The 13,012-nt window shown below is 35.0% G+C and overlaps 1 protein-coding gene across 5 annotated transcripts in view; it reads left to right on the top strand.

Moving 5' to 3' along the window:
- Eip75B (Ecdysone-induced protein 75B) overlaps positions 1–13,012 on the top strand; it is a 241,150-nt gene that overhangs the window by 173,407 nt on the left and 54,731 nt on the right. The window contains exon 1 of one of the 5 annotated variants that reach the window (XM_074172385.1): positions 9,328–9,385. The exons of the other annotated variants lie outside the window; for them this stretch is intronic. Coding sequence (XP_074028486.1) covers positions 9,343–9,385 — 43 coding nt within the window. The 5' untranslated portion in view covers positions 9,328–9,342. Of the gene's footprint in view, positions 1–9,327; positions 9,386–13,012 lie in introns of those variants that run through there. 5 annotated transcript variants of the gene reach the window in all.

The following is a 13,012-nucleotide window of genomic DNA, read 5'->3' as shown; positions in this document are numbered from 1 at the left end:
ATAAACTGTCTAGCTATATGGAGTTGAGAGAGTTTACTTCAAAATCAGAATTTGTGTTAAAAAGGAGATTTTTATTTTCTGATCAACATTTGTTTGATCACACTTGAATCATTATTATTTACATCAAAGATCTATTAAAATTTCTATGTATAAATCAAGGCCCTTTTGATATTACTGTTCGTACATGGAACGTGAACAACTAACTTTCCAAGCGTTTTGATTGTGGTAGTTCTGCAAAAAGGCAATTCAAAAAACTTTTGTTGTATAAATTAAAAAAAAAATTATTTCGTTTCATCAAAACGGATTATATGCAACATATACACTTTCCCAAAAATAAGTTCTTTCAATCAACTTTCACTTTTGTTTAGTCATAGTTGGCATTAGAATATCGACAATAAAAAAAAGTGGTCGAATGAAAAATAATTTTAGGTGATGTTTTCTAGTATATCACACATTATTTAAAAAAAAAACGATATTCGAGTAGGAAAACAGTGCCAAATCACTTCATTTTTTTTAACACAAAGAACTATCAATTCCGTTTTTACCCTAGTTCTACTTCGTGAGAACTTTTTTCTTCCAATTAGTGCTATATTTTCCACATTTTTCAAAGCGTGTCTGGGCATGGTCGTTCGCGATCAGTTGAAAGTCCTAAGGGTCATTTAACTCTTCGAGGACAACCTGCGAAACCGCTTCTATATTTGTCTTTCACATAATGTGGGAAAGAGACAAAGTATGTCGAGCGAGAGTTTCGACCTTGCTAGCACCAAGCCCTACTACGATTTCGATTCATCAACCGATTACTTTTTTGTTTTGAAACCGTTGATAAATTGTTTCTGTCTCGCTACCAGGGATGGGTGACGAGAAAGTTGATATGTGCGATTTATTCCATCAGTTGCAAAAGCAATACTCATTGTATACAGAGTTATTCAAAGTGGTTTCAGGAATTGATATTTGAAAACTCGCAAGTAGTAGTATCTTTAGTGGATAAAACCATAAACAATTTCTGTCCACAGTATGAACGAAGCAACTTGTTTCTTTATTATTCTCATTTTATTGGTGAATATTCAGCAAAGACATACTTGTCATCTAGATATATTTTAGTAGGAATTAGTGCAAATATATATGCGATAAATTATGAACATTTCACTTTCTGGTAGGCAAATTAATTGCCTACCAGCAGAACGATTAAACACTTCAAGTTATAATAAAATATTCAATTTGAATAATAATTACCATTACATGTCTAATGGATGGTTATGATGTTAAGGCATAGAAGTCAATAAACAAAATTCTAAAATTATAAAAGACGATAAAAATTACATTTCTTTATAAAATTAGTATATTAACATAATTATAATACTGAATGTATCTTTTTATATCAATTAATAATAAGTCTGTGTCATCAGCACTTTGGTATGTATGAAGAAATGTTGCAACGAAACTACCAAAAACTATAGTTTCTAACAGAATCAAAGACCAACTAATCAACAGTAACAATTATTACTTTTCTGTAAATAAAAGCATACCATAACATTAAAAAATCAACAAATACATTATAAAATTGAATAGTGATTCAACCAAAAATATCATTGAAAATAATTTCTTACCAATGGTAAAACATATTGAATAAGTGTTTGAAAATTTCAGAAACTTTATTGAAAAATGTAAATTCTCGAAATAACTTCTGAACATACGCCATCTGAAATGTGCCATTGCATTTTGCCGTCGGTAAAATCTTAATAGAACTATGGAATCTTTCGAGAGTAGAGTTGGTCTTCATAACAGTAATTAGTTCAGAAACTTATCGTAAAGTTATAGGTTCAGAAATGAGATGATATTGAATTTCTATAGCACACATAGCTCACAAGAAATTCAACTTGGACATTTGAATATATAGTTAATAAATCTAGGACAAATTATCCATGGAAATTATTCTGGATGATCTTCTTGCTGTGCTTTTCGCAACAAAATGTCGCAAATTTCAATATTTAGCACACCGTATTGACGACAGCCATCAAATATGTGTGTGACTAAGTCTAACGAAAACACTTTTTCTGCAGCACTAAATCACTGTCTTTTGGAGGCATTTCACTAACAAAATTAACATCAAGAAATGATCATCTACAAGATTAACAGAAAATTTAAAATTCCAATGAAATATCTATATGCAGTCCGCAAAGTTAAGCTTTGACATCAATAGCCAAAAGTGGTGCACTCTATTTCTCTTTCCAAAACCAGAACGCAAAATCGTTACATCTATGATCAAATATCAGACAGTATTGTTTCGACCTGCCTAGTACCACATCAGTGGTACTAGGCCGGATCATGTATGATAATTCTTCTTCACTTAACAAGAACAACCTTTAGGTAATAATGGAAATGACGATTCCCCTTATGAAGGAAGCATTCGTGGAATCGAATGAAAATTTATATCACGAATATCAAATATGAGCGATCTGTTGCATAACCAAACTTCGACATTGACAGTCAAATGTCGATTTTTTTATGAAGCTTCACTGCAATGGTAACTAGCTCAAAACTGGAACGCGCAAAATGTATGCTTTGATATCAGACAGCACTATTTTGATCTATCACAGGGCACATCAGTGGTACTATGCCGGGTCATGATGACAACGATTGAACGCTGATATACTTAATAAAAAGAACCGTGAGTAGGTGGAGTTGATGAACAATAAAGAAAAGCTTCGACATATATTGCCGAGTCAAGTTCATTTTCTGTCTACCTCTGCAGGTTTCATTGCAAGGGCAAGTTGATGCTACCTTTTTCCTCTGCAGTAATAATGTGTTTACCATTTGCTAGTTTATTCATATATGCAACTTTCGCAACCTTCAAGATTAATTTCTATTATTCCTCATATTACCTAACTAGCGATTTTATATTTTGTTATAGTTGCGGAAACGTTTCGAAGAAAAAAAATGTAAAACTGTATTTCTCCCAGAAATGTTTTTAATGTGTTTATAAAACAGCTATAAGTAGGCACCGTTTCATAAAACATTATAGTCTTTATCAATATTTTGTAAGGCCTTTTACTTTTTATAAACACTTCAAACAATTTTATAAATGAAGAAAAGAGAAATGAAACTTTCTAGAAAGTTTCTTTCTTTAACTTTAACAACGGCTTCATCCATCTATTTAATTTTATAAACATCTCGGCATTTACTATAAAAACTTTCTTACACTCTTAAAAAGTAGTTTTGTAAAGAAACTTATAAAATAATTAAAAGACAATTTCATAAGAGTCTTTAATAGTCCCAAATAAGCGTTATAAAATATAATGCCTAAAACGATAACGATAAAATAAAAAAGGGTTCTCCGTAAAAGTGAATATTTTCTGGCCAATATAAAATTACATAAAAATATGTTTTTATTCTATCCATATTATTTCGTTCATATTTGAAGAAATCCTATCACATTGATAATACATTAGTTGACAATAGGTTAGTTAGTTCCCACTCATAAAATCATCACTATTGTGACTGCGGATTTGATCCCTGTTCTGACAATCTCGAAACGAGTGTGTTATGTTGCTCAATGTGTAGAATGAGTATCGTCTGACTCACGTTAGAAGTCGCACGAAAACAAGTAAGGTCTCTTTAATCCGTTCCTCTCACAAGCCTCATGGACCATTCCTGAGGTTGCTCTTCCGTCTATTTTGATAAAATTTCAAAATGCACGCTCGAAACAGGCTTCACAAAACACGAATTGGTTCAATCGTAGTGAAACAATTTATCACAATTAACTAATGTGTGATGACGAAACGTTCCATGTTTCGAATAATATCACCCTGTTGTGGCTAATTGAAAACAATGCAAAAATATTTACCAGCAATCGGTGATATCTGATTACGTAATGAGCGCGTGGCAGTGGGTTTACAACAGTGCCAGTGTCCCCTTTGTGGGTCACTCACCTGCTTAATCTACCTCTCGACGCCGGCGATTGCTGGTGGCTTACTCTTTTCCTTTCGTTAATTACTTACCAAGCACGCGACCATTCTACTTAGATGGAGGAAAAAAACGAGTGTGGCGCCGATATTATTGGGTTCAGATTGAATAGAGATTATTTTTCTTTAACAGGACACTTTGAAAAATGTTTGAAATCGTTTGAAAAATCGTACTGTTTTGAATTGCAATTAATTTTGTAGACTGACTCAGGAATTATACATAGGTATTTTTAATTTTTTATATTTCAGGAGATTGATGTTGATTTAATATCTACGTCAGGGGTTACAACATAATACCATCCTTCTGATTGTCAATTGAGTGCATTCTATACAGGGTGTTTCCCTGTACTAAACTTCAGAAGGTGATTCGTTAGGTCGTTTCAAGAAAAAAATTCCTATGAACGTATGTCCGAGCTTCGTTTCAGAAATACAGGGTATTGAAGCAACGTCAGCATGTCAGCGATTTCAGCGTTAGTAAAATTATTCATGATGGAATCACTGCTAATTGACAACTATGGCTTTCACTGATATGACAACACTATCGCTGTCAGCTAGTCGCCAAAGCAGGTGTTCATGATATGGCTTCATTTTTTCCTCGAAAACGAAGATAGAAATGAAGAAAACACAAGCAACGAAAATATTGTATTTTCAGTTGATTGTTTTGAAAAAATAAAAAACTACAAGTCAGTGACGTTCTTTTTTCCCAATATTGTTGGATGTGGTGCTCACTGAGATTCCACTGGACCTAATAACTTCAATCTAATTTGTGTAGAATGAGCGCCTTATTACTTCAAATAACTTTAGCGAATTTCAACCAAATCGGTGTAAGGATCTGTATCTGTAGAGTAAGGAGGGTGAGTGTAGGCCTACGCACTTTGCCCACATGTGACCCATTGTACATCCTCTCGAAGAGTTGTCCTCCTAGGTCATCGTCCATCCTGTCCTTTCCAGGAAGGTGGACAGGTCTCTGGGAGACATCTCCTTTATATCGGCAGATGTAGGCCAAGACTCGCCGAACACACACTCTCTTATTGACGATAACTCCGGATATATTCGCATAGGACATGCCTGACAGTTTCATCTTCTTATTCACATATCCTGCATAGAGGTGTGTCCACTAGCCCCATATTGTGGAGGTGTTTCCTTAGTTGACAGTGGCCAGTCAGAAATCCTACTGTTAAGCGTAGATTTTTCCTGGTCATCGCCAGATATTTCTTCGGGGCCAGCTTCCTAGAGTCGCCCAGGGTGATCCTGGCAAGATTACATCCTTTGATTTCATCCCATCTCTTCAGGGATTGAGCAAGTGTGTGACGTTTGACTAGTTCCGCAACTATCGAAGTCATCAGGCCGTTGGGGCCACTGGGTCCTAATATTCTTAGTTCAGTCGCTTTCTTGGCTAAAGAGTCGGCAATGCGATTACCTTTACTCCTGCCGTGCCCTTTAATACACCTCTGGATAATGTTACTAGCCCTGAGGTAACAAGTTAACAAGTTGTCTGTTCAAGGCTAATAGAGCTTGTCTGCTATCAGTGCAGATTGTTATGTTTTTTCCAGAAATTCCTTTCCTAGTTATTTCTTTTGTGGCGATTGAAATACCAGCCAGTTCTCGGTGTAAGGATATTTATGATATTTTATAAATACCGTTTTTTTTTAATTCAACGCCCTGTATCTCAGAAACGAAGCAACTCCGGACATATGTTCATGTGAACTTTTTCTCCTAAAATGATCTAACGAATCACCCTATGAAGTTTCGTACCGTAGTTAGGAAACACCCTGTATATTCGTAACGTAATGATCGAGGTGTATCTTTCAAGCAATACTGCAGTTCCATTTTCAGTATTCTTCTAACTTCAATTCCTGCGATTAGATACCGATTTTCTTTCGGTAATTTACGATAAACATGAGGTCCTAGAAAAATTTAATTTTTTTGGCAATGTATTATTTTATTCTCATTGTTTGTGTTCGGTTTGTTAATTAATAATTTTATTGATTAATTATTAATATAATTCCTCTACTCACAGCCAAATTTCAGAGCCAATGATCACTCCCCATTTTGTTTGGAGTTATTGTTAGTTGATGTTGCCGCCCCCCTGATATTTTGGTTTCGGAGACAGGGTCTTGTGGACAAACCTCTAAGATGAAAAAACCTCACAGTAATTATAACAATAATGTTTAATATGACTCACCAGTGGAATGATGCCTTTTCTATTGTAGAAATATTTTCCAGAGAAATTCAAAAGACTGTCCTTCTTGAATTTTTGTCTACGTGGTTTTTAAGCTACAGCAAATTTCGAATAATGCAGAAGACTATCGTTTTAAGCTTTCTCTGTTTATTAAGTGCGCATTGATATAACATTATCACAACTAGAAAGTTCAAAATTGAAATGTTTAGATTGTTTCAAAATATCTAGATTCATTATTTTTATTACTATACAATAAAATAAAATACAATAAAATGAATCCTATTATGCTTGCATTTTTCTGGAACCATTTGTTACTCAGAAAGGTAACTCTAAAAAGTAGAACAGATATCGAAACAGCATTCACATAAGTGATAATTTTGTTGTATATCTTCCTCGGAAAAAAAATAATGTCGTCTGCCGCTGGTCGTCGTAAATCAATATCGCGCTCAATTCGACTTCCGCTTGGCGATTGTTCTAGATGCCACATCGTTTCGATAGACTTCTAGCGACTTCCCTAGCAGCTTTGAGACTTCTATTACCATATTTAAACACTAAAAACACGCAGATGAGGAAAGTCTACTTGACAGTGCGGTACGAAGTGATCTAACAAGGCGATAGCCATTTGAATATTAGTTTAAAGTTTCAGTTAAAGTGTTTGGTTGTATTGTCAGTGAAGCAGTGAAATTGTACAGTATAGTCAATTATTGGCAAACCCACGGGGAAAACGTAACAATACTATAAGCAAACCAACCAGCTTCAAATTGACCTTAATGAAATGGAAGCTAATATTAATTTTTTTTTGCAAAAAAAGTTCAGGTTAGAAAAGTTCATTCAGTCTAACGTTATATTTTTTTTTCAGAATTATAATTAATTGGACCAAGAAAAATCAGATACCTCATTTTCTAATTCTTGGCTCGCGCATATTTGAAATGTGCATATATCATTTTTGCCTTCAAAAAGTAGAAGAGATTTAAAAAAAGAAAAATATATTTTCGATCCTGCCTGAAGAAAGCTGTTTATTCTCTGTTATTAATCAGTAAACTACGTTAACAAATGATTTTTTATTGTATATCAACGACTTATTGGAAAACACCAAGAATACAGTCAGCAAAGCCCACTTGTCTCGTCAATCCATTTGGATTCCAGGACATCGGCTACGGAGGCACATCTCCGTGATTTCGATTTGCGGGGAAAGTAGTCAGGTTCAATTCAATGCCACAAAAACCCAGGCATCGATTTTCTCCAAGAAGATAAACGTCTCCGAATCGGATATAGTAATGTCAGGTAAGACAATTCCGCTTTCTGCTTCGATAAGTTTATTGGGGATTAAAATGGACGCTGGAATTACAAAGGCTGCTTGTCAAGAGCTTGGAACACTGTTTCGAACCAGAAAACTGTACACACCTCAGCAACTTTTGATGCTTTATAAAGCTCAGATCAGACCTTCTTTGGAGTATTGTTTTCTTGTATGGAGCTCCGCCCCCCAAAACATACCCTGAAGTTGCTGGATTCCATCCAGAAAAGAGCCTTCCGCATGATTGGTGACGCGAACATCACGTGCAAACTTGATAGCCTAGAACATCGAAGAAAGGTTGGAAATTTGTCTCTCTTCTATAGATACTTTCGGGAAGTGTTAAAGTGACTTGGCACAGTTGATTCCACAAAGAGCGGTACATATCAGAAATACGCGGAATAAACTTCCTGAGAACGTTTTCCCAAATGGATTTAATCTCTATCGATTCAAATTCAATGTGAATCGCTACTTTCGCACAGGCACCGCTCTGAAAGCGCCTTAAGGATTTTCCTGTAGTGCTTGTGTTTTGTCTTTAAAAAAATACTTATCAGTACCAAAATGGCATTTATTGACACTTCTTGAGAAGTATCGTAGAACGGAAATGTCTTCTTAGGGTTGGAGTGTCAGTGGTAAAAAAACGCATTTTGAATGATCTCGTTGCTCGTTAATTATTGCTTCAACCTTATTTCCAAGATGGGGATCTGAAAACTTTACGGCTGTCGAGTTTTGAGTCAAAGGGTTATTGTCTCGCATTGAACGGCCACCTTAAGGTAAATTGGTCATATAGAAAACCCCGTCACGTATCGAGCAAACGCCCGTGCTATAAACAGTAGAACATCTGCTCGCAGCAGGAAAGGGGTAAATGCACTTGACGTTTGCAGTCCATTCGCACCGCGAACGACGAACTCCGGACACCGTTATTTTAACTCCACGCACCAATCTGGCGCGATCTCTGCCGAAGAAGACGACGACGGCGACGAGAAGAATCGCGTTCGCCATTGTGGCTGCCTCCTGCTAGTTCTGCCTGCCGCCGGTCGGCGATTCAACGACCTCGAGAACGATGAACCCGCAGCGCACTTGTCGAGATCGTCCACCCGGTCCGCAGGAATAGGGCGATCGTTTATCGTTCTCTCCTGAAACACCTGTTGTGGAAGATGAATTCAGCGAATTTTTTTACTGATCTGTTAAAAAATATCTGTTTAAAATCTGTTTTTCCGTTAACCAGCTGTCGCCCCCCTAGGAACGACAACCCTCAAAAGTCGAAGCTTGTGCGAGCTAAGGATTAACGAGGTCTTACATTTTAACGTGTGACACTTAACACTGATAAGCTTCCAAATGACTGTTTTTTTGTTGGAAAAGTAAAGAATCAATCATAGAATTCCTTTCAGTTGGGAAGGTAACATCAATGCAGTTTAACTAAAATATTTCGCCTTTTTTCATCTTTGAAACCTGTTCACTGTGAAATTTTTTATCAAAATATTTCTTGAAATCTTAATTTCCTACCTCCAATTCGCTCTCGGTATATTTTGAATAAGTTTTGACTAAATCTGTTTCTCGAATAATTCAAAAAATAAAATAATAAAAAGTATTTCTGAATAGAAGTCTTTATTAAAGTTTACTAAACTAATTGAAGTTCTAGTTTTACTAAAAGCTTCTCGATTATTTAATAAGAACACCTTCCACCCCCGAAAGAGATACTGTCTCTGTTAGGGCGTTTCGCTAAACAAGTTGGAGTAGTTCTAGTCATTCCCTGATGATGCTAACATGGTCAGAGAAACGCGCGTTGAGAGGCAGTATTTTGTTATAATGAAACTGTTCTAGTAATTTCCAGATGATGCTTACTTGGTTAGCGAAACGGGCGTCAATAGACAGTGTTTTCGTCTGGTGTAGAAAAACTGTATTTAATGGATTTTTTCAGGCCAGAAGTGATCAATTTCACTGAACTACGTAAGTAATTATTTTTTTAGCTATTTGCGCGACTTGCTTTTAGCAAATCTGTAAATTTAAATACAAGTACAGCAAGGGCGTCCGTTTTATTTAATTATTTTTTGCAACCAAGTATAATCGACATTCAAACAAACAAGTAAAACCTTCCTTTTGCAGGTGCCTGCTCTGCGCTGATGAAGTGCGATAGGGTAGAAACACGTGCAGACATAAAAAGCCTTTTCGGGTAATTTTTCAATACCAGATTGTTTTCAAACACATCCTTCTAGCTGAGTTTCTTTGGTTTCTTTGGAATATTCATAATAAGTAATCAAACGTTTCAATATCATTATTTTATATAGGTAGTCCTATCATATTCACTGGCACGTACAAAAATTTAAACTTCCTGAATACAGATTTCGTATGCTATTCGACCTAGACCCATACTACACACTCTTTCGTAACTCCGGCTTGGGATTTCGAATAACGGTACCGTATTTTCAGAAAAATCTATTCTGGTTCGATTACGAAACTCACGATTTATGACTACACAATGGAAGCACGTGTGTACAGCACGCGTTTTCCGGTAGTCGTTTTGTCTGATATTTGGGGCGTTACTTATTACGTTATTTTGATAATAGAGTTCGAAGTGCTTCGTTTGAATACTTATCTTCTAGTGGAAGATTGATAAATCTCTTTTTTATACAGTGATACTCCAATATTTACACTCCAAACTCATGTGTGTATGACCTCATTTATAAGTTCACTGAATTCATTCGACGCAAATGTTCTATAATGTCATCAAATCACTGATGGTTAATAAAAATAGAAAAACAATCCAAACAATAACAATACCAGTATATTTTGAATTCATAATTTTTTTGACAAGGTAGTATAAAATATTCGAAACAGAATAAAGCACAAAATTTATCACCAACATCCAGGGCTTTCACATCGGTCTGTGAGCTAACTTCTATGTACGAGTACATTAGTAAGATTCATTACATTATAAGACTAGCAGTGGATAAACGAAAATCAGTATCACAAAGGCTAATGAGTTATTAATTCTACTCCATAAGATAATTTCAAGTCCAGCTACAAAGCAGAACACATGAGTATGGCACGTGGGATCTTGCCGAAACGTCGTGATAATGTCAAAGACGAACGGATGCACACCCATCCCTAGGCAACATCTCTTATTCTAAATTCATTTATTAAATCGAGTATAGAGTATCAGTACACGTCTTTATTTATTCGAAATAAACAATACAAATACCCTATCACAATCCTCCCAAGAAATTTGAATCAAAATGTTTCTCTTATATCATTCAAATTTTGTATTTAGAAATATGGATTATCAATTGAGACAGGATCAATCGTATACAGCAAAAAGATTAGAATGAAGTGTTATGTTCCACCTGAAATATCTAGGTTTAATCCGGTTTCGAAGAACGAAATATTGAAATTCATTGTCGGTAAAAGTTTTTTCATTCTCAGTTTTTTTATTACAACTGAACCTTAAACTAAATATTACGATATACAGGGTAAAACACAGGGCAAACAAATAATATTGAATATGAATACTGAACATAAACCATCTACGAAGTTTATATCCAGGAATGTTTTAACATTTACAGAAAATATTCTGGTAAGTTCAAAAAGCATGCCATAATGGGGAATGTTCCTCCTGACGAAAATCAAGTAGTTTTCATAAAAGAGCTCTAAAACAACGTATTTTAAACTCATCATTTCAACTTTTTTATATAAAAAATTATTTAAATACTTAAAAAAGAGGAATGAAATAATGCATTCAACATTTAAAGGGATTCGTTTCTATTTCAACATTTGGCAACATCGGTTATAGCTAATAAAGGACAATGGATCTATTACCTGTATGAGACAAACAAAGATGACATATTTCAGAGGCGTGCTGTTCTGTTTACTTATGTTCCGAGTTCCGAGACATTCTGTGATATATGACATTTTGTGTACCTAACCTATCTTTCTCTATATAAATAAATAACAAAACAACTGTTGTTTATGTAGCTTGGGGGGGTGGTATTGAACTATAATTTATATTTTGCCTTAATTGTTGATTTATAAAGATAATTTTCCTTTTTTAAAGTAGAATATCTAGGTACGTATAAATTATTTCAACTTGATATAGGCGCTGTTGCCAATATGTGAATTAGAAACAAATCCCTTCAAAAATTGAAACCCAACACGAAACATCAATTTGAATACTTTCCGAAGTGAATTTGAAAAACTCATGAATTAAACTCTACTTTATTTTGTTCAAACTTGCATTTGCTGTAATAACCCAAATTGAGGAACATTCCCCATTCACAAATACTCAACAAGGATTACAAAAATCCAATATTTCACTAAACAATCTCACACTCTCGGCTATCAAACTCAAAAAAAAACTATCTCAGTCCCTATGAAACAAAAAGACATGTATTGGAAAACTTTGAGAAATCGAACCTTATTCTAACAGAATTCATAAAATACGACATGTAATTTCTCCATAATCTAGTTATTGTGTGTCTATGCATTTTCATTTTATTTATTTGTCCATGTGATTTTTTAATCGAACGTTTATCATCAATATGATAATTGACTTGTTTCAAGTAAAGCCACGTACGCCTGTTTTAGATATACCTTGTATATCATCCCTTCATAACACTTGAGTGACAATGAACCTTTTTATCAACAACCTTCCTTTGGTAAAACCACCACATGTCAATGACCGATAAAGCGAACTCCAAGAACTGATGATATCACTCCGCGGATTTGATAAATTCCGCGAATTTCCAACCATGCTGGTCAATATTTATTTATTGGTTGGTCATCACTGGTCAGTTATCTATGCAGGTCGTTGTACGCTGCACTTTGCGAAAATATGCAAGTGGCGAATGTGACGTTATCGTGCGTGTGTCATACCACTTCTCCCGCCATCGACAGCAGTTGGAAACGGGCATGGGTTTGCCTAAGTGACGTACATATTTGTCCTAGTAGCTAACTAGTCATGTCCAACAGTTTGAAATGTCTTCATTTTCAAGTCGTTCGGGTAGAAAGTTCAACATCAAGTCAGAAGTCAGAAGGGTTTCTGAAATATTATCGATTGATCAGCAGTAAAATGAGAAAGTAACTTTACAGTAGACAATAAGTTTTTTGTGAAAGAAAATCAGTTTTTTATCGACCTTTTTTGGGTATTTTCACCTTCCACAATCTGAAAAACATGAAAAGTATAATGGAGAATTGTATTTCGAACAGCTCCTTAGAAATAGAGAGTGGCGAAATGGCAACAGACTGATATCGGAGAGCACCTTGTATTACATCGAATGTTTCAGTTGGTAACCAACAACATTGACATGATTTCACATTTCAAAACTCCTTTGACATCTGTCGAAGAAGTTGAGAAATAAATAATCAGCAAAGGAATACATGCAAATATATTCGAATGTTTGGTCCACTTCTGTAGACGGAGGCAGATTTTGGCCTCCGAAACGTAAACATAATTATTGTATTATTTCTTAGCAATTTTTTTGATAGGCAAATTTGTTAAATACGTCAAGTTACTGGATAAATGAAACATTTTTCTTTGTTAAAATATTTTGATTTTACGCAGTAACTTATCGGGGTAAACTA

Source organism: Leptinotarsa decemlineata, unplaced genomic scaffold (assembly GCF_025532065.1).
Source record: "Leptinotarsa decemlineata unplaced genomic scaffold, Ldec_3_MD MMD2_tig00000090_RagTag_RagTag, whole genome shotgun sequence".
Taxonomy (NCBI): domain Eukaryota; kingdom Metazoa; phylum Arthropoda; class Insecta; order Coleoptera; family Chrysomelidae; genus Leptinotarsa; species Leptinotarsa decemlineata.
Note: the sequence above shows the minus strand (reverse complement) of the source record. Positions and strands in the feature narration are given on the sequence as shown.